We start from the raw sequence: 23,250 nt of genomic DNA, 5'->3' as shown, positions 1-23,250 counted from the left end.
CAAATGTATTATTAGACGTGGTAAGCGTAATGGTAGAGATGTGCCCAGGGTAAGCTTGAAAAGGAAAGGGTTCCTAACCCAGACAGAGGGAATCAAGGTCTCCTGAGATTTCAGCAGCCAGTCGAAGGGGTTAAGAGGTATGGAGGACCTTCAAGGAGGAGAAAAGCCATGAGGCAGGAGATACTGTGGTGTCCACAAAGAACCACAAACAATTTGGTGGAGGCAGAGAGTGCCAGAAAGAAGTCAGGAGAGGAAGAAGAGGGCCAGGCCCTGTAGGATTTTATAGATATTTAATATGTCTTTGTGTCATCCAAAATACATAGCAAAATGGAGTAGGCACTTCATAAATATTTTTTCAAATAAGATGATGGAGCCCTGGCCCATATGGCTGAGTTGGTTGGAGCATCCTCCTGTAACTGAAAGGTTGTGGGTTCGATTCCCAGTCAGGGCACATGCTTAAATTGTGGGTTCAGTCCCTAGTCTGGGAGCATCCAGGAGACAACCAGGTGATGCTTCTCTCTTGCATTGATGTTTCTTTCTCTCCTGTCCTCTCTCCCTTCCTGTCTCTCTAAAAAAGCAATGAAAAACATGTCCTCAGGTGAGGATAAAATAAGATGATGGATTTAAATGCCTGGCTCTCCTCACAGGTCAGTGCTGCTGCTCAAGCACTTTTGAGATCTGAGTTCTAAGCATTGTAAATTTCTAATTGGAGAGTATCACACCTCATTTATGGACTTATTTTCTAGAAAGTTTGCTCTATAGAAGTATGTCTTTGGGGGAGGGAGAGCAATGTAAAACCCACCTTAAAGGTACATTATACCATTCAGCTTTGCCCTCCCCCTCATTGGGTTGCCCAAACCAGGCCCTGGACTGGAGACACTCACACCAAGGGCTGAGACTGTGGCCCTTCACACCCCCAAGGAGGGGTTCAGGAGGAGCCAGTTTGAAACGGAGGAATAAGAGAAGCAAGACAAGGATTCAGGCTGACTTGGGCTTAACCTCCTTCCCTAAGCTCTGAGGCCACTGCTCCTGAGAGAGAGGAGAGGACAAGGGGCTGCTGCCAAGTAGAAGGCAAACGATGGAAGATAGCAAAGGTCATCTGTGATGACCTTTTTCAACACAGATGTGGAATATGTCCCTGAAATCAGTAAGAACAGTTTATCCCGTGCACAGTTGTTTATGAATCAAGAACCTTCAAGGTGCCTACCCCAGGGCCAGCCCAATCCTCATAAGGCTATGAGAATTCTGTGTCCACCCTCCTATGCTGTGTGAGGTCTTCAAAAAAAGAACCATAGCAATTGGCTAGGATTCCAGGTACTCAGTGGCTAATAGGTAAGGACATTAGGGGAAGTGAAAAATCAGGGAAGTGAAAACTCACCACTGGCTCCTCCCACCCATGTGGACTGGATATCATGAAGGAATATGAGGAGCCATAATTTTTCTTGGCTGCAAAATGAGGATAGCCTCAGGCCCCCGAAATTCACTCACTCCTTTTCTGAGAAGCGCGCCCGTCCCCTGGGGCACACAGTCAGGGCCGGCTTAGGGCTGTTTCGGTACTGTGAACCCAAGACCACCAGGAAACACAGGGAGTGCACGGGTGAAAAGGGCAAGTTAGGGTCCTGGACCCTTGGTCATCCCCTCACCTCCATCCCCTCCCCAGGGCCACCACTCCTACTCCTTGTAACCCAGCTTCTGCTCTTTTGTGAAAATTTTGGTGAAGACCAAGGTTTGAGGCATTTTCCATTGAGACTTACAGTGACCTTTCTTCCCCAGATGTGTCAGCCCTCACCTTCAAGATGTGAGCTAGTTTGACCTTGCGACATGACAGTGTCCAGTGATGTTCGTCATTAAATAAGGTTCTTCCACTTCCTACTATAAGTATCCACTCCTCACAGGGCCCCACACAAGAGGCGCTTTTATGATCCTACAATCACAAACACCCCAGGCACACTTACTTCTAACAATAACTGTTCACAGCCTGCTCCTTGACTCCTTTCTTGTGGGTCTTGCCTCTCTTGGTGAGACCTTTGTAGTCTTCTGCTTCTGTTCAGCTACAGAGCTCCAGTTCTAAAGACAATAAATGATTCACAACAGGCACTGCAGCAGGAGCCTCTGGCCCAGGGTGAACTAGTATCCTAAGTCAGGAGTACAGGCCTGATGGCAGACCAATACCATGGTTCAAATCCTGGCTCTTCTTACAGCAGGGGAAGCTTGGGCTAACTACTTAAGCTTTATGTGCCTCAGTTTCCTTTTGCTTACACAGAACAATAATAATAGTAACCACTCCATTGGGCTAGTATGAGGATTCAACGTTAATATTTTAAAAATACTTAGAACAGTGCCTGGCACATAATCAGCACTATAAAAGTGTTGGATGATGTCTTTTTAATTCTAAACCTCTCATAATATTAACAACACCATTGCTTGGGCCCTGGCTGGGGACTCAGTCAGTGGGAGCATAGTCCCATACACCAAAAGGTTAATGGTTTGAGTCCTGGTCAGGGCACATACCTAGGTTGTGAGTTCAATCCTCAGTTGGGGTGCATGCAGGAGGCAATCAATCAATATTTCTCTCTCACATCAATGTTTCTCTCTCTCTCTCCCTCTCACCCTTCCTCTCTCTCTAAAAAAAATAATCAACAAAACATCTCTGGGTGGGGATTAAAACAAACAAACAAACACCATTACTTGGTATTAGCATGAGGACTTAAATCTGACCACATTTCAGTCTGGTTTAGCCTTTCCCCTCAGCAGTGAGGCCAAGCCTGGTTACCCATCACCTAGGAAGTTTGTTTCTGTTTAAGCACAAATTCTAGGGTGTCATTGGTTCATTCATTCAACAATATTTGAGTACCTACTATGAAGTGTAATGATCACTGAGAATACAATAGGTAATGAAATAGGTAACTCCTCTCAGTGAACTTACACCCTAGTTAGGGAGATAGACCAGAGGTCAGCAAACTTTTTCTGTAGACGGCCAGACAGTAATTATTTTAGGCTTTCAGGGCCATAAAGTCGCTTTCACAACCATTCCGTTGTGCCCTTGCGCAGGAAAGCAGCCAGAGACACTATATAAGTGAATGGGCATGGCTATGTGCCAACAGAACTTTACTTACAGACACTAAATTTTGAATGTCATATAATTTTCACATATAATGAAGTATGATTCTTATTTTTTTCAACCATTTAAAAATGTAAAAACTATTCTTAGCTCGAAGACCATACGAAAGCAGGTGACAGGTCAGAGTGGTCCCTGAGATGGACAATAAACAAGTGAACAAGTACAAAATATCATTTCTAATAGAGACGTGCACTATGAAGAAAAATAAAAACCAAGGTGATATATGCTAGGGGGAGAGAGAGAGAGAAAGAATGTGTGTTACATTGATGGGGAAATCAAGGAAGAGGAGGAAGGTTCTCTGAGATGATATGTAGGTTGAGACCTAAATGACATGAAATTGTCATGCAAAACTTGGGAAGGAAAATGCTTAGAAGCTTGCAGATAGGATGAGATCCTGTGGGCCTGGTGGGCCCAGTAAGGAGACTGGCTCTCATTCTAGGTGTCCTGAGAACCACAGGATTTTACAAAGGAGAGGCTGTAAGATTGGGTCTGGGGACTTTTATTTCTAAGAAGCTTCTTATGTGATTCTGACGCAAAACCAAATAGAGAATTCTGTTTTATAGCATCCTACTAATTTCTCCCACCCTGGCTGGTTTGGCTCAGTGCATTGAGCGTCGGCCTGCGAGCTAAGTGTCGCTGATTCGATCTTCCAGTCAGGGCACATCAGAGAAGGAAAACTCTGACCCCAAAAAACCTCCGCTGCCTTGCGGCATACCTCTTCAGCGGAAAGGCTAAGGGAGTAAACCCCGACAGAAAATCCGGAGCCGGAGTCCCTAAGGCGGTTTGACGTTGTAGTCAACACCGGCAACTCCTGCGGCGCACCTGAAGCCAAGCTGTATTGACTCCGTCTTTCCCTTGGACCCTTCAGCTGCGAAGAGAGGGGGGGTCTGCTGCATGGGCAACAGCAGACCCTCCATATCACCCTGCCCAGGCTCTGTAGCTTCAGCTTCACTGGAGAGGACACTCCAGTGTCATCGCAAGATGTCGCTTCAACACGGGAGGAGACAGATACCGTGTCACTCCCGAGTCGGACTGCACAGCCATTCTCGGCTGTGCAGATAGACTCTTAAGAAGCTACACCATCGTCTCTCGAGACGGACGGCTGCTGACGACTAATTTCTCCTGAAAGGTTCGACTCTGGGTCTTCTGTCTACAATCTTCTCGAAAGGATATCTTAAAAGGCCTTCTTTCCTCTATCACACAAGCTGCAGTTAAGGGCTTCCATCTGGGTCCTGGTCTCATGATTCTACATTTCATTAACGAAGAGTGGATCAAGAAATTCTGAATCACACAGAAAGCGAACTGGGCGGCTCCTCCAGTCACAAGAGTGACCCAGCTGGTTCTGTGGAACTTGTAAACTTTCCCAGGAGCTAATTCAAATGTGAATTCCCTGGAATTTAACAAAGAAGATCCATCTGACTTCTTACCATACTTATGAAATGTTTAGCTACTCTTCAATATAGATCTTGCCATCTGCTAAAAGTTATGATATAGTCAAAGGCTATTTATTATGTCTATAGACGATCTCTTCAGTAAGAATTATCCAAGATCTCATTATTATCTGAGAATGCCGGTTCTGATTAAATTTATACTTCTTTCCTCCAAGATGAATTCTCTGAAACTCAGTGTCAGAATTTCATTTAAAGCCTGAGCCACATTTGATACAACAGAAACAGTGGCAGGCTGGAAATCTGAGACCCAGGGTCCAGTCACAGTCCTACCCTACCAGATTCTAAGCAAGTTCATTTAGGTTTTCCAGGCCTCATTTTCCTCATGAGTATTAAAATTCTGATCGAGTTTATACTTTTGTATATAATTGACATTACATATTATTTTGTTTTTAAAAGTCAAATTAAAAACCTTACAAAAAAAATTAATAAAATCAGAGATTTGGACTAATTTTCCCTATATATTGTACATATTCTCTAATGTGCACTTAGATTTAAATGCAGATTATAGTGCCTTCATCATATCCGCAGCTTCTCTCTTCTGTGGGTTTTCTTTTCCGAAATCTTTCTTAGTGAAGTGGTTCTCTGCTTTTTGCTATGGGATTTGCCCATAAGACATTAACATGTGCTCATTTGGACAGATTTCTAAAAGCTGTTTCCTGATCATCATTCTCTTCCCCATGCAGTCCCCCACATAGCACTGGTAGGTGTTCAATAAATACCTGTTGAACAAAATTTTAATTTTTTTTTTTAATCCTTACCTAAGGACATTTTTTTTTTCATTGCTTTTTTAGAGAGAGAAGAAGGGAAAGAGAGGGAGAGATGTGAGAGAGAAACACCGATTGGTTGCCTTCTCCTATGTGGCCCACAGAGGATGGAGCCTGAAAAACTAGGTATGTGCCCCAACCAGGCATCAAACCCATGACCCTTTCGCCTACCAGACGACGCTCCAACCGAGTCACTCCCGCTGGGGCTGAATAAACATTTTAGAATACATTTTCAGGAGGCACCAATGGATACTTTGAGGGTAAGGAAATATGGATTATTTTAATTTTCTTCCTTCTACTTTCATGTATTTTCTAAGTTTGGAAAAAAAGCTGACCCCAAAACCTCCTCTCTTACAAGGACATCATTCCCCCTAAGGTTGGTCCACTTCCCTTGCACTGTTCCTGTGGCAGAAGGTACTCAATCAATGTCCTTCCTCTTCCCCTTCTTTGTAATTCAAGAGCATCCAGGATGGGGAAACAATGCTAACCTTGAAGGGAGTCAGGGCGACCCTTCTGGAAAACGAACGTGAAATCTGGTCCCAGAGGAAGAAATGCCCTTAGGTCCTGGCCCCTTGCCGCCCTCCTGTGACCCCCAGTTCAACTACAATTGGCTTACCTCCACGAGAGAAAGGAAGGCCAGCGGCAAGCGCCGCGCCACCTCCCGCCCGCGCCCCGCCCTGAGGGACTGACGGGGGCGCGCGGGCGCGCTCTAGGCTGTGAACGCGCAAGAAAAGCCGCCTTTTCTCCTCCTGGCGGACAACAATGGAATGACAGAGCTCACGGAAGAAGTGGTGAGTAGGGGGTGCCAGGCGTTGAGGGTGAGCTGGAGAGGAGTTTTGACATTTGGGGGGACCTGACCTCATTTTGCTGCACTTCCCTTCCTTCCCAAGACTTCATTTTCAGTTAAAAACAAGGAAAGAGGAAGGCACCAACTTTGAGCTCCTTTACACGTATTATATAATCAAATCTTCCCAGCAGCTCTGTTGGGTTCTTTGTCCTGTTTCAGAGAAAACTGAGGCCCAGAGAGGGTGACTTACCCAGAGAAACAATTAATTAGTGACTAGGCTGGAACCCAGGCCCGTGTGCACCAAAGGCTGATTGCAGCCCTAGCCTGTTGGGAATGGGGCCCAGGACGTGGAGAAAGGAGAGCTGCTTCTCTGTAGCTGATAAGGCTCTACAAACACCCAGAACAGTTCCCACGGTAATTTTTAAAGAAGCTCAGCTTATCAGTCATGAAAACTTTTCAGGCTAGTCCACCTGGTGCATGAGGCAGGAACCCAGCTACAAGCCTAGGAGCTAGAGTTCAGGTCAAGGCCTTCCCAGGGACCTGAAAACCTAGTCTTCCAGGGGGCGGGGAGAGAAGAGAGAAACTGGGGGAGTTGAGGGGGTAGTCCTCATTGCTGAGGCTATCAGGGAGACTGCAGGTGAATGTCAGCTCCTGCAACTGTGGAAATGTTCTGGGATGAGAGAGGGTTTCTACAACACCCATCCGGTGACCAGAACTTCAAAGTAAATATATATCCAGATGATGCCGGTCTCTTGCCTCCCAAGAGAGACAGAAGTGGATGGTAGTAGCGAGAACTTGTATACGAGGCAGAGGCTGCTGACCTTTGACTTGGAGAGAGGTGAACAATAAGCCGACCTAAGAGGGCAGCCAGAGATGTTGAGGAAGCAGCACAGGATACCAGGGCTACAGGGAGAGGCTGTGAGCCAAGTTAGGTTCAGTGGGACACTTAAAGCCAGCCTGCCTTGAGGAGCGTTCTCCACAACTCTACCAGTACAGGAAGCAGGTGTCAGACTCCACGCAAAGGGCTCAGATGATGATGCAGAGGCTGTGACCCAGCAGGAGTGGTGGGTCTTTGGGGATGTTAAGTAGAACCTGCCCACAGTCCACCTGAAACCAAATGTCATCAGGTAGCTGCTGACATGAAATCTTTAAATGGGAAAGAACAATTTCATACCAAACCAGATTAGAAGCTAGGAATATAGCAAAGGTATGAAAGACTGTTTAAAAAAAAAAAAAATGTACTCAAGCTACAAAAATTCCAGGTGAAAAAAAAAAAAAAAATCCAAATGAATACCTAACAAAAGCAAAGAAACCTCCAGAGAGAAAAATGAAAAAAAATCAAATGGAATTTCTGAGGAAACCAAGGGTGAAACTGTAGAAATGTCCAAATTGGGCAAGTGAGAAAACTGGCAGATTGTCGGGGTGACTTCTGCCCCCGATTCCGGAGGAGGCCCACAAATAGCGGTTCTCACTCCTTCACAGGGCAACTTTGGAGAGACCAGAAACTAGAGACAGACTCATGAAATAACTGAGAAGACCTAACATGAGAAGGCAGCATGGGTTCTAGACGGAAAAGTGCTCTCTGATGTCCTAGGGGCATCAGAAGTGAAGTCTGGGCCTCACTCATGCTGACATGGGTTGGGATCCGAACTTTGCCTCTTAAGAACTGTATGACCTTCAGAAACATTAATCTAATCAAACCTCAGTCTTCCCATCTGGAAAATGGAGACCAAAAAAGACCTACTTTAAAGGGCTGTGTTAAAGATGGTATACTAGCATGTAGCACATATAAGAGAATAGTAGGCATGTCTCTGAATAAAATCTAAAGTTCATCAGTTTTAAAGATTGATTTGGAAGCGAGAAATGGATAAAAATGGCAGAAAACACATTCACATAAGTCTTTAGAGAAAAAGAACCTGTTATCTTAAATGATTGCTTTCCCATCTTAACTCCACTGCACTGTGCCACTCAGCTTGCTCTGACCCACAGAGAACTTCCTATTCTATCATTTTCTTGCTCACATTTAGTCTCGCTGACCAGAATATAAACCACTCAAGTAAACACTATCACCCAACTATCCATTATAGTCCAGATCTTGAATCACTGTGAATAGGTCCCTAAAGACCTGACAGTCAAAGGTACCAAAATAAAGGTAGCCAGAATTAGGGTACAGAAACCAAGAGTAAACCTAATCATACCCTCGCCCAGAGCTGTGGTTTGGCTGCAATTGGGATGTCTGTGGTTTGGCTGCTTGTACCTCGAGACAGACACCAGGAAGCTACGAGAAGCAGCTCAATTTTTCAAGTGTGTGCAAGTGTTTTCCTAAAAACAGAACGAAAACATGGGGATTCCAGGGCTTGACAAGGTGAAGGCAGTGGAAAGATACACTCTAACCTGCAAAACCATTACTATACTGCATTGCCATGGGCTTATTTCTCCAAGTCGGAACATTACAAGCAGGCAGCATCCTTCTTGGAAACAGTCTTTAGACAAAATTCTACTGGGGTGCTGCCTGGAGCCTGCCCAAAGGCAGGGAACAAGCTGGAGGAAAACAGTATGTGTAGCCAGCCTGACCAACACTTTCGTTGGTGAACACATCCAGGATGGAACAGGATCTGGGGAAACTGTGGCTGCTTGGGAGACCGTCCCAACAGTTAAGTGATTACACAAAGCAGAACCTCTCCTTGGCCATTTCCCGTTAGGCACAGCCAGCTAAGTGCTGACAGACCTGTATTCCCTCCACCTCCCTCATCCCTCCCGCTTTCCTCTGTCCTTGGACGACAGACAGTAGTGTTGGAGGCAGAGGTGGAGACACTGGGTAAGCAAAAACGAAAGGGAAATAAAGAATGGGTCATGCACTCTGAAGGGCGGAGACCTGATGCTGAAAATTCAAGAAACCAAGGTGGACATATTCTTATATTTCAATCCGAGTGGTGACTGCACAGGAGCACACCTATGTAAAAATTCAGAGCTGCTCACTTCAGATCTATGCGTCTTACCTATGTAATCTACATCCCCATTAGATGCCAAAACCAAACCACCAGCCACAGCTCCGACTGTTTGCTATCCTTTATTGAAGGGTCCCACATCCTCATGGGAGCCCAGCCAAACCAGAAACCACACAGGTCCTCCACTTACGGGAGGCCTGGAAGGGGAGGGGAATGACTTATGATCCCACCACACTTCCCTGGAAACAGAAACCACCACAGACAGACAGACAAGGGCCAGGGAGAACTTGCCTCACTCTACGTTCTCTCCCTTTTGCCCTGACTTGAAAAAAAAAGTCAAACACTGGCTACACAGCACCCCAGCCCCACCCCACCCATAGCAGCGTTTGTGGGACTACCCTCTGCAAGGGGCAGCCCCAAGGCAGCTTCCCACCACTCTTCCTTCACTTTGGTTTGCTCCTGGCAACTCCGTGCCTTCTTCCTTCCTCCAGCCTCCAGCCCATCACCTCCACATCATCTAGCACCTACTCGAACCTTCTCTCATCTCTAGGGCCTCCCTGCCCCAGGGCTTCTGGGAAAGCAGCATCTCAGGCATCTTCTCTCCTTCTAGCAAGGGGCCCTGGCAGGCCCCCTCTGCCCAGGATGTGGGACTCACACGGCTGCCCCGCTCTCCTTGAGGTCAGGGGCTGAGCGCTGCCGTCTCATTCGCGGGGGAGTAGTGTATGGGGGGTAGCGAGGCCCTGGGGGCCGTTGGGCTGGGTATGGTTGGGGCTGCTGGGGATAATAGTTGTGCTTTTTAGGTTGGAAGTGCTGGGGTTCAGGCTGCGTGGAACCCCCTCCCCGGGATCGGCCCCCTCCATCCAGGGAGTTCCTGCGGGGACGGTGGGACCTTCGCGGACTTGGGGGCCTGCGGGCAGGGGTGACCAGTGGGGGAGTAACCTCCTCAGGGGGTTGGAGTGGAGCTGGGGCCTCCCCACCCCCCATCCCTGGCCAGGACTCCCTGTGCTGGGGGTTGCTCTTGAAGGGGAAGCGCAGCTTACAGTCGTGAGGGGGCACAAAGCGGGCTGGGGGTCTGCGCAGCCCCCCACCCCGGCCCCCAGAGCCCTGCAGTCCCTGTAGCCGCAGCTGCTCCTGCTTGAGCCATCGAAGGCGGCCACGACGAAATGCGGGGTCCTCCTCCATCAGCCGTGACACCCGCTCCCAGCTTGACACAGGTGGCGAAGTAGGCCGGACTGAGGGCACATGGTCACTGGGGGCTTCCTCCTCTACTACCTCTGACCCTGGGGGCTTGACCCAGGTGGCCTCATCAGCTTCTTCATTTTCATCATCATGATCCTGGGAGGAAGGGGGGTGAAAGAAAAGAAGAAATGTGAGAAAAGCTGAGTCTCCTGAGCACAGAGGATTTGGGAGAAGTCAGAAGGCCCTGGCGTGGCTGGATCTCAAGGGGTCCCCAGAGGGGCTCAGAGATAAGGGAGCTAGAAGAACAGTGGCTTAGGAGCCCAGGCCCAGGAACCAGGGTGTCTGAGTTCAATCCTGGTCTGCCCCTTGACAGCTGTGTGGTCTGCAACTTCAGCTTGTAACCTCTCTGTGTCTCAGTCTCTTCATGTGTAAGATGAGGTCAATCACAAGAGTAGCTACTGCATAGGGTTGTTCTAAGAATTAAGTGAATTAAACCATGCAAAGTTTTTAAAACAGTGCCTGGCACATAGCAGGCACTCAGCAAACGCTTAATAAATGATGTGCCCCAGGGATAGGAAAGTCAAAAAGGGAAGCAAAATATTCACCATCATGTTAGTGGGGTGAGACAGTTGGTAAATGATTATGAAAAATATATAATACGGTATATATATTATACTTCAATAAAAAGTTTATATATTTAAACTATTTAGTATATATCATTTATATTATATGTAAGTATATAAATTACATAACTTGCTTTATATAAATTATACGTGCTGAGATGGAGAGCAGAACCAGGAAGGGGGATGGGAGGCCAGGGTGGGGTGGCTACAATGAATGTCCAGAAAGGGATTCACTAAGTTATCCTTGCGGCAAACACCTCAGGGAAGTGAGGGGCGAGCTGTGAGACTTCAGGGGGAAAGGCATCTAGGCGGGCGGAACAGCAGGTGGAAAGGCCTTGAAGCTGGAGTGTGCCCAGAAAGACTGAGGCACATAATTCACAGACTATACTGAGAAAAGCTGCTACACGTCTATAGGATTTTTTAAAGCAAGAAGGGGAAGGGGGTTGGAGGGAGGTTCAGATTCCGAAAGGGAACAGCTGAGGAGGGAAGAAGAGCAGGCAGAGTCCGGCCCAGGCCCTCCGTACCTGGGCCAGGGGGATGACCCTCTCCATGCGGAGCATGCGGTCCCTCAGGGCCTGCAGCTCTCGGTCCTTGCTGCTGTTCTGCAGCTTCACCTCCTGCAGGATCCCGGTCAGCTTGTCGATGTGAGCCCGGAGGTCGTCCACCTCCGCCCCGCGGGCTCCCTCCTCACCACCGCCACCCCCACCTCCGCTGCCTTCCTCCTCGCCCACTGTGTCCCAGACATCCCGGGCCACGGCCCTCCAGGCGTCCCCGGGCCCCTCCGCCTTGCCGTAGGTACGACACAGCTCCCGCATCTTGAGAGCGGCCAGGGCCTCGATCTCGGCGCGCCCATGGCGGAAGTCAGCCAGGGCCACCTCGTAGCAGATCTCCTTCACTGCCTGCATCTTCAAATCAGCCATGGTGGCCCAGCGGGGGTCTTTGCCCTGCAGCCGCCGACGCTGGGGGATCTGATACACCCTGCGTGGGGCCCTGCGCTTGCCACTGCTGGGCAGGCCACAGCGCTTGACGATGGTCTGGACTGTGGTGGGTGGCAGCTGCTCCCGCAAAGAGGAGATGAGCCTCCAGCTCTCTTCACAGGAGCGCTTGTCAGAGTCGTCCCCACTGTCAGAGTCCGCATACTGGGGCCACAGAGAGAGCAAACAGGGGGAAGGCTAAGGACATCCCAACACCCTTGAACACCAGAAACATCCATCAGAACCGTGCACCCTTGGGTGCTTAACTTCTGCTTATCCATGCAATGAAAATGACAACACTATTCTCACAGGTGCACTCTGAGAGTTAACAGGTGCCAGGTGTGGGGAACCGCGGCTGGCACCGAGAGAGTGATCGGTAAGTTTAAGCTGCAGCTATCCCAAGTCTAGATTTCTTGCATAAGTGTTACTGCTGAGGATGAGATTAAAGATTTCAAAGTAAGTCCACATGAAAAACTCTTAAATAAAAAACAGAACATGTAGTAGTTGGCCATGGTAAGAACCATAAAGGTGCTATGGGATGGACTGGGGTCTGGGAAGCCCTGGTCCACTGGGAGGAACTCTTATCTAGCTCCCTGCACAGTGTCCTGCCTGGTCACATTTCTCTCACAACCAGCTCCTCCCAGATGCCACACCCAACCCACCCCACCCCACCCCTGTCCTCACGCCCACTCCCAACTCCGGCTCCCAGTGTGAACCCAAAGCAGAGTCAAGCCGCTACGCTGCCAGCCTGGTTGCTCATGTGCCCACCAGCCATCAGCTCTGCATGCCCCACCAGGCCCCCAGCAGACTCCTCACCAGTCGCTGCTGCTCCAGCAAAAGATCAGCCTCTTCCTTTTCTTTCCGGTACTGATTCTCCAGGTCCTGTAGCCTGAGATTAGGCAGGGAGGGAGGAAGAGTTGTGTGGGATTCTGGAGCCACCTCAGTGGGGTGTCCAACAACAGGAGGCAGGGACAGGAGGGACAGCCCAGAGGGCCCCAGGGCACGCAGCATCCTCTCCTCGCACCTCTTCTCCATCTCCAGTTTGATGTCAATGCCTTGCTGCTCCAGCAGCTCCTTCTGGGCAAAGTTCCAGTCCACGGGCTCAGAGGGTGGTCCTGGGGGTGGGGGAACCCCTCGCTCCCGTTCCAGCCGTGCCTGCTCCGGGTGATTGAAGCGGAAAACGTGGTTCTTGCCCATCACAATTCTATTCCCTGGAGATGGGAGGAGGGGAAAGTGGACTCGCTCCCCCAAGCAGCAAACTCATGCCCATGCCTGAAGGTGCGCAGGGTCTTGCCCACAAGTCCCTGGGGCCCTGACACCAATTCTCTCATTATTTCACATCTGAGGCTGGTCACTGCCAAGGCTTCCCCGGCTGACACCAGGAACCACCCAAAGGGAACTGGAGAAATATGGCATCCTCTTCCTGTTTCTCCAGACAGCAAGAGAAACCAAAATCTGACTTCTTGATCTTCCCTTCCTGGTTTCTTCTACAAATCCCCATGCTGTTTCCTATTTATTTCTGGGGGCTTCCCTAAGATTCACCAAGGGAGCTCTGCCCTAGGGCTTCCAGTGCACAGCCACGTCCAGAACCCTCACTCTGTAACATTCCTCTACCTGACTTCAGCACCAGTGGCTCGGTCACAAGTTTCCCATTGACATAGGTCTCGGCTCCTTCACAAGGCTCCAGGGTGACCACCACTGAGGGAGAGAGAGAAAGGAAATGATTAGACCCTGGGGATAGAGGGATTATGGTCATACTCCCATCTTACATTACTCCCCCCAAAATACATGCACCCCCAGTCCCACCCCCAGTACCTGTTAGGGGTGCCATGGCCCCTCTGGTGGCAGGCAGCAAGGGAAAGGAAGAGCAGAAGGAGGGTTAGAGCCCCAGCTGAAATGGCCAGGAGCCTATGCACGGGCTCTATCCTCACCCACCTCGATCCTCCCCACAGCAGTTTAGCAAACAAGAATCCTTTGGGCTTCATCTCTTATAGCCAACTAGTTATTAGGCCCTGTCAGCTCTGCCTTCCCGATGTCCATTTCTTCCTTTTCAACTAACATCCCTGGCTAAGCCTGGATTTCTCCAGTAGGATCCTAGCCCACTTCTAATGCATCTTGCAAAATGCCACCAGACTAATCTTCTCAAGCCACAGCCAATAAACAGATGATTGTCTTAAAAGGACAAGATAAAGTCACCCCAACCCAGACATTTATCAAGGTGCTTCTGTGAACAAATCACCAAGCCTACTGCTTGCTGGGACACAAAGATGCATGAGGCAGCTTCCTGTCCTCAAGGAGCAATGCCCTGGTGTCACAGAGGGAGCCCTATGTCCCCAAAACCCAGGCTCTGTGACTGACTCCTTAGCTGAGCGGCACTGAGCAAGTCACCCAACCTCCGTGAGCTGCAAAATCTCACAGAAGTTAGCTCAGACTGGTTGAAAGCTCAAATAAAATAATATGTAAAAGTGAGTTATTATTTATGCTGTAAGTAACAGAGAAATCAGAGTGAATTCTAAGATAAAGCAGAGAGGAGCTCAGCTTAGAAACAACAGAGGACTAGAAATGATTATGGGAAAGCAGTGAGTTCTGAGTGCATGCCTGAAGGGAGCCTCACATTTCATGGGGCAAAAATGATGGAGAAGAGAAAGAAGACAGACTGAGAGCGAGCGAGCTAAGCCTCTACCGTGTGCCCCAGAACAGCAAAGAAAGAAGGTGGCAGAGAGGATATGGTGCCTGTAATGAGTACCAGGCCATGCCCACCCTTAGTCCATCATGCCCAAAATTCATTCATCCATTCTACAAATATACTGCATCACTACTATCTTCCAGGCACTACTTTAGGTCATAGAAATACAGTAGAAATAAAAACCAAAATTCCTGCTCTCACAGAGCTCACTTCCAGCTGGTAAGACAGACAGTAAACAAGTAAATCAGGAGGTAATCTAAAGTCAGGAAAAGATAGGTGTTGTGGAGGGAAATGGGGCTGGGTGGGGAGAGGATTTTGCTCGAGCGCCAGGGCAGCCTTCTCCACATTCATGAACGCACAGTAATCTGTACTAAGAGCCCAGAACACCATTCTGCCATCTTCCAGCTAGACTGGTCTTGGGCAAATCCCCTAACCCAAGAGCCTCGGTTCCATTACCTGAGCTGCATGATAAAAGGTCAAGGCACAAAGCCAAGGGTCAGGGATAACTATTCTAGGTTCGTACCCACTTCCTCTCTGTCTTTGGCCAAGTCTTAAATCGACTGTAAAAACAGAGGCCCAATTGGACTGAATGTTTAGAGCCCCCAATCTTTGGGGAACAGATTCATCAGCTGCTTTTACTGATGTAACAGTTTTTCATGCCTGTCTGTCATCTGTCGAAATACACTCCTGAGGGTGGGCTCGCTCTGTGGCCCTTGGATGATTCTGGTATCACCTCAGCACAGGACTTGAGGTAACCGCAGAACAGGAACTTGGCGATAACTCATTAGGCTGCACTGATTCAACAGCTTCTAGCCCACAGTGCTGGAAGCATTTGCTGCCACTGGGGACCTGGACCAGACCAGGACAACTGCATTAATCTGCTGAACCAACCAAAGCCCAACGGGCATGTCTCAAACCTGAGCTTTAAGCAACACAATAGTGTCTTTTCTTATTTTTAAGAATGTGCTGACCTTGCCCTGGCCAGGTAGCTCAGTAGGTTAGAGCATCCTCCTGATACACCGAAACTGCAGGCTCTATCCCTGGTCAGGGCACATACGAGCAGCAGCCAATGAAGGCATAAATACGTGCAACAACAAATTGATGTTTCTCTCTAAAATCAATAAATACAAAATTTTTTAGAAATGTGCTGACCTTGCATAGCCCGTCCCTGTGCCCTCAAAAGCATGTGACCAGGCACTCCTTGCAGATTCGTGAGCCACAACGCTTGGGTTCGAGATGATGAAGCACTTGTGTGCAACACCTGCCCCCTGGCGCAGCTCGTTTGCTGGAGCTCAGCTTCGCTTGGGCCCAATTAAACACAAATCATCCCATTTTTAAAAAATGACTGATCAAGAACAAAATGGTGATCTCGAAATGCCCCTGAACCACATGAGTATTATTTTGTTGGTCAGACAGGCTACTACTTTCACCCTTTGGGCTTGTGGTGCCTAAAAGCTTTTGCAGATATAGCCTTGTGAGGCCTAAAGAATCTCCAAAAGTTTTAGAATCAGAGGGACACATGAGCCAATTAACTCTCTGAAACCATTGCAGTCATAGATGATAGATAAGATAAGTAGGTTTTCCAGGGATAAATGTAGATAGCCCACTGAAATAAATACTATTTTTTTATAAAAAATGACCAGAAAAAAAAAAAAAAAAAATGACCAGGATGCTATTTTAGGATAAAAGTATCAAAGAAGAAGGTAAACCTTCTTTCTCTTCACTAAAACGGCACCCTCTGGCAAGCCAGCATTCTGTTTCTGCCTTGGGGACCCCCGCCACTCGCTGCCTTTGCAGCAGTCTGCACTCTCAGGGTGGGGTGCAGATAGCCTGGCCCTTGATATCCCCCACTGCTTACCATGAGCTTGAAGCCTCTCTTAGGGTGAGGACCTATCTACTCTTACATAGCTACACACCCAGTGCCCAGTTCAGTGTGATGTGAAACATGGGACCTGTCTTTCTCCTCGTCTGGCCACTCTACTCACTACCTCAGCCATTACCTTCTCCGTCCGGCTGAGGGATGCTCCGGAACAGACAGTGTTGCTCCCGAATGAACTTCCCAGTCAGCTTGATATCCACGTCTACCTGGCCGACCCTGGGGAAACAATGGCCAACGTTTCCTAAGCATGTGCCAGACATTCTGAATACAAGTTCATCCAATTCTATAAGCCAAACATGATTATTTCTATTTCACAGATGAGGAAGCTGAGGCTCAGAAAGGTAAAGTAACCTGCCCAAGGTCATGCAGCCCAGCAGGGGTGAGGCTGCAATTTGAACCCAGGTCTGCCCAGTTCCAAAGCCCCTGTCCTTAGTCACTGTGTGACATAGCAGAGGAGAAGGGAACCTGGAGTGAGATGGATACCCTCTGTCGCAGGCCTCCCATCCATCCTTAGAGCTGATCACCCTGAGGGCTCACTCTCTACCAGGGATGGCTAGTAAACATCTGTGGTGGGACCGAAAGGGACATCCTCACCTCTTTAACTCTAGGAGGTGACCTCAGAGGCAATGAGCCCCAGGGATACACTTTAGCATTAGCCAGTGAAGCCACCTGCCACACAGGCACTGCCCAGGGGGCTGGGACCACGATTCTCCACCCACAAGGAGGGTCCCATCAGGGAAGGCCAAGGCAGTGGTGCCAAGAGCTAGGAAGGTGGTGGTCTAAGCTTCCAACCACTCCTGTGCTTCAGTGAATCAGAAGCTATCAGCACAAGCACTGGGTCAATCTGGTTCCAAGCGGCATCTCACCCCAACCAAAGTGGTGGGTGAGGGAGGACAGTGCTTAGGAGCCAGGCTCAGCACCTTTTCAGGAAGCTCCAAAAGTGAGCAAGGCTGTGGTCAGCTGTCCTGACATCTGGGGTGTTTCCAGGGATGTCACCAGGGAAGAGTCCCTAGTGTGGTCATCCTCTGCAGTCACACCTCAGAACAAAAGGCTGCCCCACAGGCCACTGATTAAACCCTACCTGGTGATGCCATCTTTGATGTGGTAGAGCAGACATTCTGACATCAGGGGGTCTTCATTCAGGTTCACCAGGTGGGGCGTCTACAGGAAAGGGGGGTGATCAAGGGAGGGATCCTGAGAGCCAGCCAGAGGGGCGCCGCAAGGAGGGAGGGAAGAAGCTTCAGCAGACATCCGCCCAGGTTCCAGTGCCGAGGCTGCTCCTCCTCTCCTCATCGGAGAACTCTCCCACCCTCCTTACTCCCACCTACCCCACCCTCTCCTCACATACAAGGGGCCAGCAAAGACACCCACCCATCTGCCCCTTCCCAGGTCAGCAACCCTTTCCGAAGGCCCTACTTCTTCAGAGGCACCTCAACCCATCCATCTCCTTGACCAGAAACCTGAGGATCCACCTGACCTTGCCTCTGCTTTCCCTGCGTTCCATCTGTCCCCAAGTCTCATAATTTCTTCCTTCAAAATGTACCTCGCCACTTCTGGAGAGTTTAAGAGGGGATTGGGTTAGGGGACTGGTACTTCCCACCTTCTATTCCAGCTTTAATTTCTTAGGAGCATGGACTACTTTTACAATTATAATTTAAAAATAAAAAGTGTCAGTTCAATTCAAAAACATAAAACAAACAGATCCATTTTTCACAGCAGACTCCCCCTCTTCCCCAGCCAGTGCCTGCCCCAGCCCTGCTTCACCTGGGCCCAGGGTCACTGCAGCAGCTGCCTGGTGCTGTCCCTGTCAAGGGCTCCCTGCCCAAATCCCCCCATCTAACTGGCTGATCATTACTCTGCACGGAAAACGCATTCCATTCCCTTCCCCCAGAGCACCTTCTCCTGGCTTGTTTCTCTAGTGACACGCCTGCCCTCCCCAGGCATGCAACTCTGGGAAATACACAAGCCTTGCTCCTCTATGCGCCCCTCATGCCACTGCTGCCAAGCTGGGGAGGCCTCCCTCCCTACCATCGGCCCCCTCGGCCCAACCTGCTGCAGACCTGCCTGACTTCGGGCTGCTCCAGGGTCTCCCAGCTTTCCTGCTCCTACCACCCCACGGCCGTGTCTTGCTTCTCCACTCTAGACTCTCCGGCTGGTACCCGTGCAGCCTGACTTAAGCCTGCTTTGTACACTAGTATCCTTCGGCCTCCTCCACATCAGGGCCCCAGCTCACCCATTCAAGCCCCTTTCTGAGGCTCCCCCTCCCCTTCTGTGTTGCCACCCCATGGACCGCTGAGCACTCACTCCAGAAGGCCTCCTTCATCCTTGACCACCCCTGTGCCACGCTGCCCACGTTCCCTCACCTGGAACAGCCCCACCCCTACCCCCAGCTGTCAAAATCACTCACTTCCCTCAGTCTGCCTCAAATGCCACTTCCTCCACAAAGCTTTTTCCCTGCCTTCCAACTGAATACAAGACCCTCTGCCTCCTTTCTCTAAGGACTTCCTTTCTAAAGACCCTGTGAGGTGCTAGTGGGACACAGAGATGAATCAGACCCAGATGCCACTGCCCTGTCAGTAGGAAATCAGAGTCAGCTTGGGGAGATAAGACTTGGCAATGCTACAAGTGGGAAATGGATGCCTCACAGTAGAGTTTCTGGTCTTTTCACACCTTCCCTTAGCTCGTTAATTCATTCACTCATTTGTTCCCAGGAGGTGAGTGCTGCTATATCCTGGGAGGGGCTCAGGTGCAAAGGTGAATAAAGTGAACGACTGTGGGAGCTCAGGGGGTTCAAGAGGACCTCATGGAAAGGCAGCATGGCGTCTCGTCTTTGAGGATGAGGAGGACACGGACAAGCAGAACGAAGCACACGCCAGGTACAAGAGGCGTTGGAACAACAGCCTGGAGGCATGAAGGCACACGATGTAGGGGAAAACTGGCCAGTAGTTGGGGGGGGTCCCACATTTCTTTGGGGATCCCCTGAATGGTGATCCCAACGTTACGGCCATGGTGGATATGAAGTGTATCCATGGGTCTGCCCCTCCACCAGGCACCCCAACGAATACTGCTGTCACCCTTCCTCTTCTCCCATGGGACCCTCACGCCTCCCCACCCCCCAACACTGCAGTGTCAGGAATGGCAAACACTGATCACTGATGGGCTCTGGGAGCAGAAAGTGATCTATCCCTCGGGAGAGGGGACATGATTTAGAGCAGGCCTTTTCAATCATTGTCCAGCCCTGGAACCCTTTGTTCAAATGAAACCTTACCTAGAAGCCTAATATGTCAAGCAGATAAGCAGGGAGGCACTCAGGATGAGGTTGGGGGCGGGGGACCCAGAGTTTGGTCCTGTCCTTCCCCTCAACCCTGTGAACATGAAGGGAGCACCAAGCCAGGTTTAAAAATCACCTATTTAAGAAGGCCTGGTGGTGGGAATCACAGAAAGAGGGACCTTTTCCTCAGGCTCTCGGTTCTCTCCAAGACGAACTGTAGCTTTTCCCCTAAAACCCAATCCCCCCCCACCATTCCCAGGTCAGACCCACCAAACCCACTCCCCCATTTGTTAGCCTAACAGCTCTCCCTCCTGAAACATGCATGCCTTTTAAACATATGAGAATATGTTCATCCTCATCACCTTGAGATTAAAAAGTAGAAGAGAGTGGGGGAAACATGACCTCTCTTGTGTGTTGCTTTTGGGAGTATAAAGTGACACCATTATCATCTTTGGAGGACACTTGCAAAACAGATAAAAATTCTACATAGCTACCATTTGACCCCAAATCTACACTTCTAGGAATTTTTTCTACAGATAACAGACCTATATATAAGACCATCCATTATAATATTGTTTATAGTATTAAATAAAAAACAACCTAAATGACAATCAGTAGAAAGCTGGCTAAATGAATTCTCCTACATCAATAGGACAGAATATCCTGACACCGTGAAAAAGAATAGAAAAAACTCCAATGTTTTATGAAAAAGCAAAGTATAAAATATGCAACCACTACTATTCCAAAAGAGGCCACGTATGCACGTACACATGCCTGCATGCACACACACCTGCCGCCAATTATACATAACCCACACTGGAGTGTGCACAGGCTATCTCCAGAAGAACACATCAGAACCTGATAATGGGGCCTGCCTCTAGGAGGGGAACCTAAGGGACGGAAGAAGACTTTTTCACTGTACACACTTCTCAGCACTATGTGAAGGTTCTCTCAGGTGTCGTCGGCAGCCGTCAGTCTCGAGAGACGATGGTGTAGCTTCTTAAGAGTCTATCTGCACCGCCGAGAATGGCTGTGCAGTCCGACTCGGGAGTGACATGGTAGTATCTGTCTCTCAGGTGTATATCACCTTTAAAAGAACAATGACACAAACCAAAAAAATAATCCACAGCCCTCTTGGTCCCCGGGCTACAGTAGGTGGCACCCCCATGCCGTGGTTGCTCTCCAGGGAAGAAACACCCACCTCATCAGTTTCTCCACCCCCTCTGCCTTTCCTCCAACCCTGCAACCGTGGTGGAAGCGCCTCAGGTACACAGTACCTCAAGGCAGCTGCAAGCCATGGTAAAAGCCATCTGTAGCTCCTCCCCAACAGGGACTCAGAAAAACCCCAAAGCCTTTGGTACCCACCCTGGACCAGGTCCCCAGCCCAGCCAGCCACCTTCTATCACCCACCCATAGCTCTCTCACCCCCTCACTATGTGCTAGGCCATGCAATGCCAACCCTGCTCTCTTCAGATCCCTGTGCAATGATCCCTGCTTGCTCAGTCTCCCAGATGGCCTCCTGACCAGGACGGTCCTCCTTCCAATAACCCACCACCTCTTCTAGGCAGCCCCCATGAACCTGTCTCCCCCAAGCACAGTGTATCTGACTTAGGGCCTGATCCTATCTTGCTTTCTTAGGGTGGACCAGACAGACGTGGCTAGATCTCCGATGGGACTGAAAATTCCTGTTTTATTTAAACTGGTCTCCACGTCATCATTTGATCCGAATACGCAGCCCATACAGCTGTGCCGGCTGTCCATTCTGATTGGTCCCTCCCTGGGCCCTGCTGGTTGTTAAAAGACTTGGAATACCAGTCCTGCCTCCACCTGAGCCTAATCACTCCTACACTGCTTCCTTCCTTCCTTCCTTCCTCCCTTCCTCCTCCTTTCCTCTCAAGGACGTACTGAGCACCACGACACAGCACACACATCACAGGCACTGGTGTGTCCCTCTCACTGACACTTCCCGGTGTTTGCTTAGCCCAATGTCCTCCCCGCTTCTCTCTACCCCCAAATCCTGACTATCTTTCAGGCTCCACTTTCCAAATCACATTCTCCAGAAAACCAATTTCCCCCCATCTCCAGGCTCTACTGATGCTACTTTAAACCTCTCACTGCATTTACATTCAACATCTTACAGTTTGGTGCCTCCTCCTCCTCTATCCCCTTTACAGTCTTGCTTTCCCAAGTTATCCTTTTAAAAATATATTTTTTAGCTAATTTTTGAGTAGATACCACATGTACAGAGAACAGAAATCAAATGATACAAAAGAGTATACAGTGAATAAGTCTCTACCCAACCAACCTCCAATCTCCCAGGCCCTCTCCCTCTCCTGGGGTAACCACTGTAACCAGTTTCTTAAGAATCCAGAGACAAATTCTATGCATAAACTCATGTACACACAAATGTGAGGTTATGTTTATAAACACCTAGATTCTAAGCAGCTCTTGAATACCCCTAAAGGCACAGACCCTGTCATCCTTCTGTGCTCCCTAGGGCTCCTGGCCATAGGCACTTACTGAGTACTTGCTTCTCTGGATAAGTCAGGTGGAGGGAGAGAGAAGGCAGGGATGGCCCAACCACACAGAAAGAAGGTGACCAGAGTGGGGACAGAAATGATGGGGGGATAATTCAGAGACCTGAGAGACCAGGGTTAGCACTTATCACCCTCCCACCCCCAGCCCTCCTCCATAAGCATCCAGGGTCTCCTAGGCCTCCCTAGGCCTCCTCACCCAACCACTTGCTCACCTTCTTTGGAGAGAAGACGCCCACAGTTCCCCCGTCCTCCCGGACAGCCACCCCCATCTCAGCCAGCAACGCTTCTCTGCAGGCCAGGAGACAAATGTTAGCCTTATCATCACTACCCTCGACTCCTCCCCTGCAGCATCTGACCTTCCCTCCCCACCCACACACCTTCCCCGGCTCCAGCTGTCCCCCCCGCCTCTCACACCTCTCCATCCTCAGGGCTTCAGTCTTGCGTAGTTTCTCCTCCCAGGTCTCATTCAGCTCAGCTATGATCTTCTCTGTCTCCTGGGGGCACAAGACAGACAGGGATTAGAATAATCTGGGACAAGCACCTACAGTGGGGCCTACACCGCTCCTCGGATTCCTCATTCCTCTTTGACCCTGGCTTTGGAGAACGACACTTTCCTCAGCCCCAGGCCCCCAGCCTTGGCCAGCTCCAGCTTCCTACCTGCAGCCTCTCCATGGCCTCCTCAGGCCCAATCTGAGATTCAGTGTTGGGGGAGAATGATGGTTCCAGTTCCCCATTGTGTGTGGGGGGAGATGAGGGTGAAACCGGGGCAGAGGGAGACGCTACAGCGGGCAGAGCACCTCCAGGACTCCCCTCGTCCACCTTCAAGCCTGGGAGGGAGAAAGACGTCAAAGAAGGAGGCTAAGAAAAGATGTAGCTGATGGGAGACACAGAGAGGACCTCAGAGAGAACCAGTCTGTAAGGACTTCAGAAGACATCTGGTCAACCCCCACCAAGCAGGAAGCCCTCCTACTGCAGCCTTAACAAACAGACACCCAGTCTCCGCTTGCTGCCCTCTAGGGATGATGCGCTC

The 23,250-nt window shown here is 49.6% G+C and overlaps 1 protein-coding gene and 1 long non-coding RNA gene across 4 annotated transcripts in view; both read right to left on the bottom strand.

Moving 5' to 3' along the window:
• Window positions 1-155: 155 nt before the first annotated feature.
• On the bottom strand, window positions 156-6,051 carry LOC149997760 (uncharacterized). Its single transcript, XR_016514009.1, has 3 exons — window positions 5,953-6,051; window positions 1,956-2,067; window positions 156-568 (listed from the first exon to the last, which is right to left on the bottom strand). It is a non-coding gene; the product is annotated as an uncharacterized LOC149997760 (long non-coding RNA).
• A 3,126-nt stretch (window positions 6,052-9,177) lies between these two features.
• Window positions 9,178-23,250, bottom strand: part of KIF1C (kinesin family member 1C) — a 21,775-nt gene continuing 7,702 nt past the window's right edge. For all 3 annotated transcript variants that reach the window (XM_090292183.1, XM_090292184.1, XM_090292186.1), the window contains 10 exons: window positions 22,878-23,047; window positions 22,635-22,714; window positions 22,433-22,508; window positions 17,494-17,573; window positions 16,534-16,628; window positions 13,462-13,545; window positions 12,872-13,058; window positions 12,664-12,736; window positions 11,398-12,012; window positions 9,178-10,406 (listed from right to left, as the gene is read on the bottom strand). In XM_090292183.1, the coding sequence (XP_090148309.1) occupies window positions 9,723-10,406; window positions 11,398-12,012; window positions 12,664-12,736; window positions 12,872-13,058; window positions 13,462-13,545; window positions 16,534-16,628; window positions 17,494-17,573; window positions 22,433-22,508; window positions 22,635-22,714; window positions 22,878-23,047 (2,144 nt within the window). In that variant the 3' untranslated portion in view covers window positions 9,178-9,722. The remainder of the gene's footprint in view (window positions 10,407-11,397; window positions 12,013-12,663; window positions 12,737-12,871; window positions 13,059-13,461; window positions 13,546-16,533; window positions 16,629-17,493; window positions 17,574-22,432; window positions 22,509-22,634; window positions 22,715-22,877; window positions 23,048-23,250) is intronic.

This window comes from Furipterus horrens, unplaced genomic scaffold, assembly GCF_987537825.1.
Source record: "Furipterus horrens unplaced genomic scaffold, mFurHor1.1.pri manual_scaffold_11, whole genome shotgun sequence".
NCBI lineage: Eukaryota > Metazoa > Chordata > Mammalia > Chiroptera > Furipteridae > Furipterus > Furipterus horrens.
Note: the sequence above shows the minus strand (reverse complement) of the source record. Positions and strands in the feature narration are given on the sequence as shown.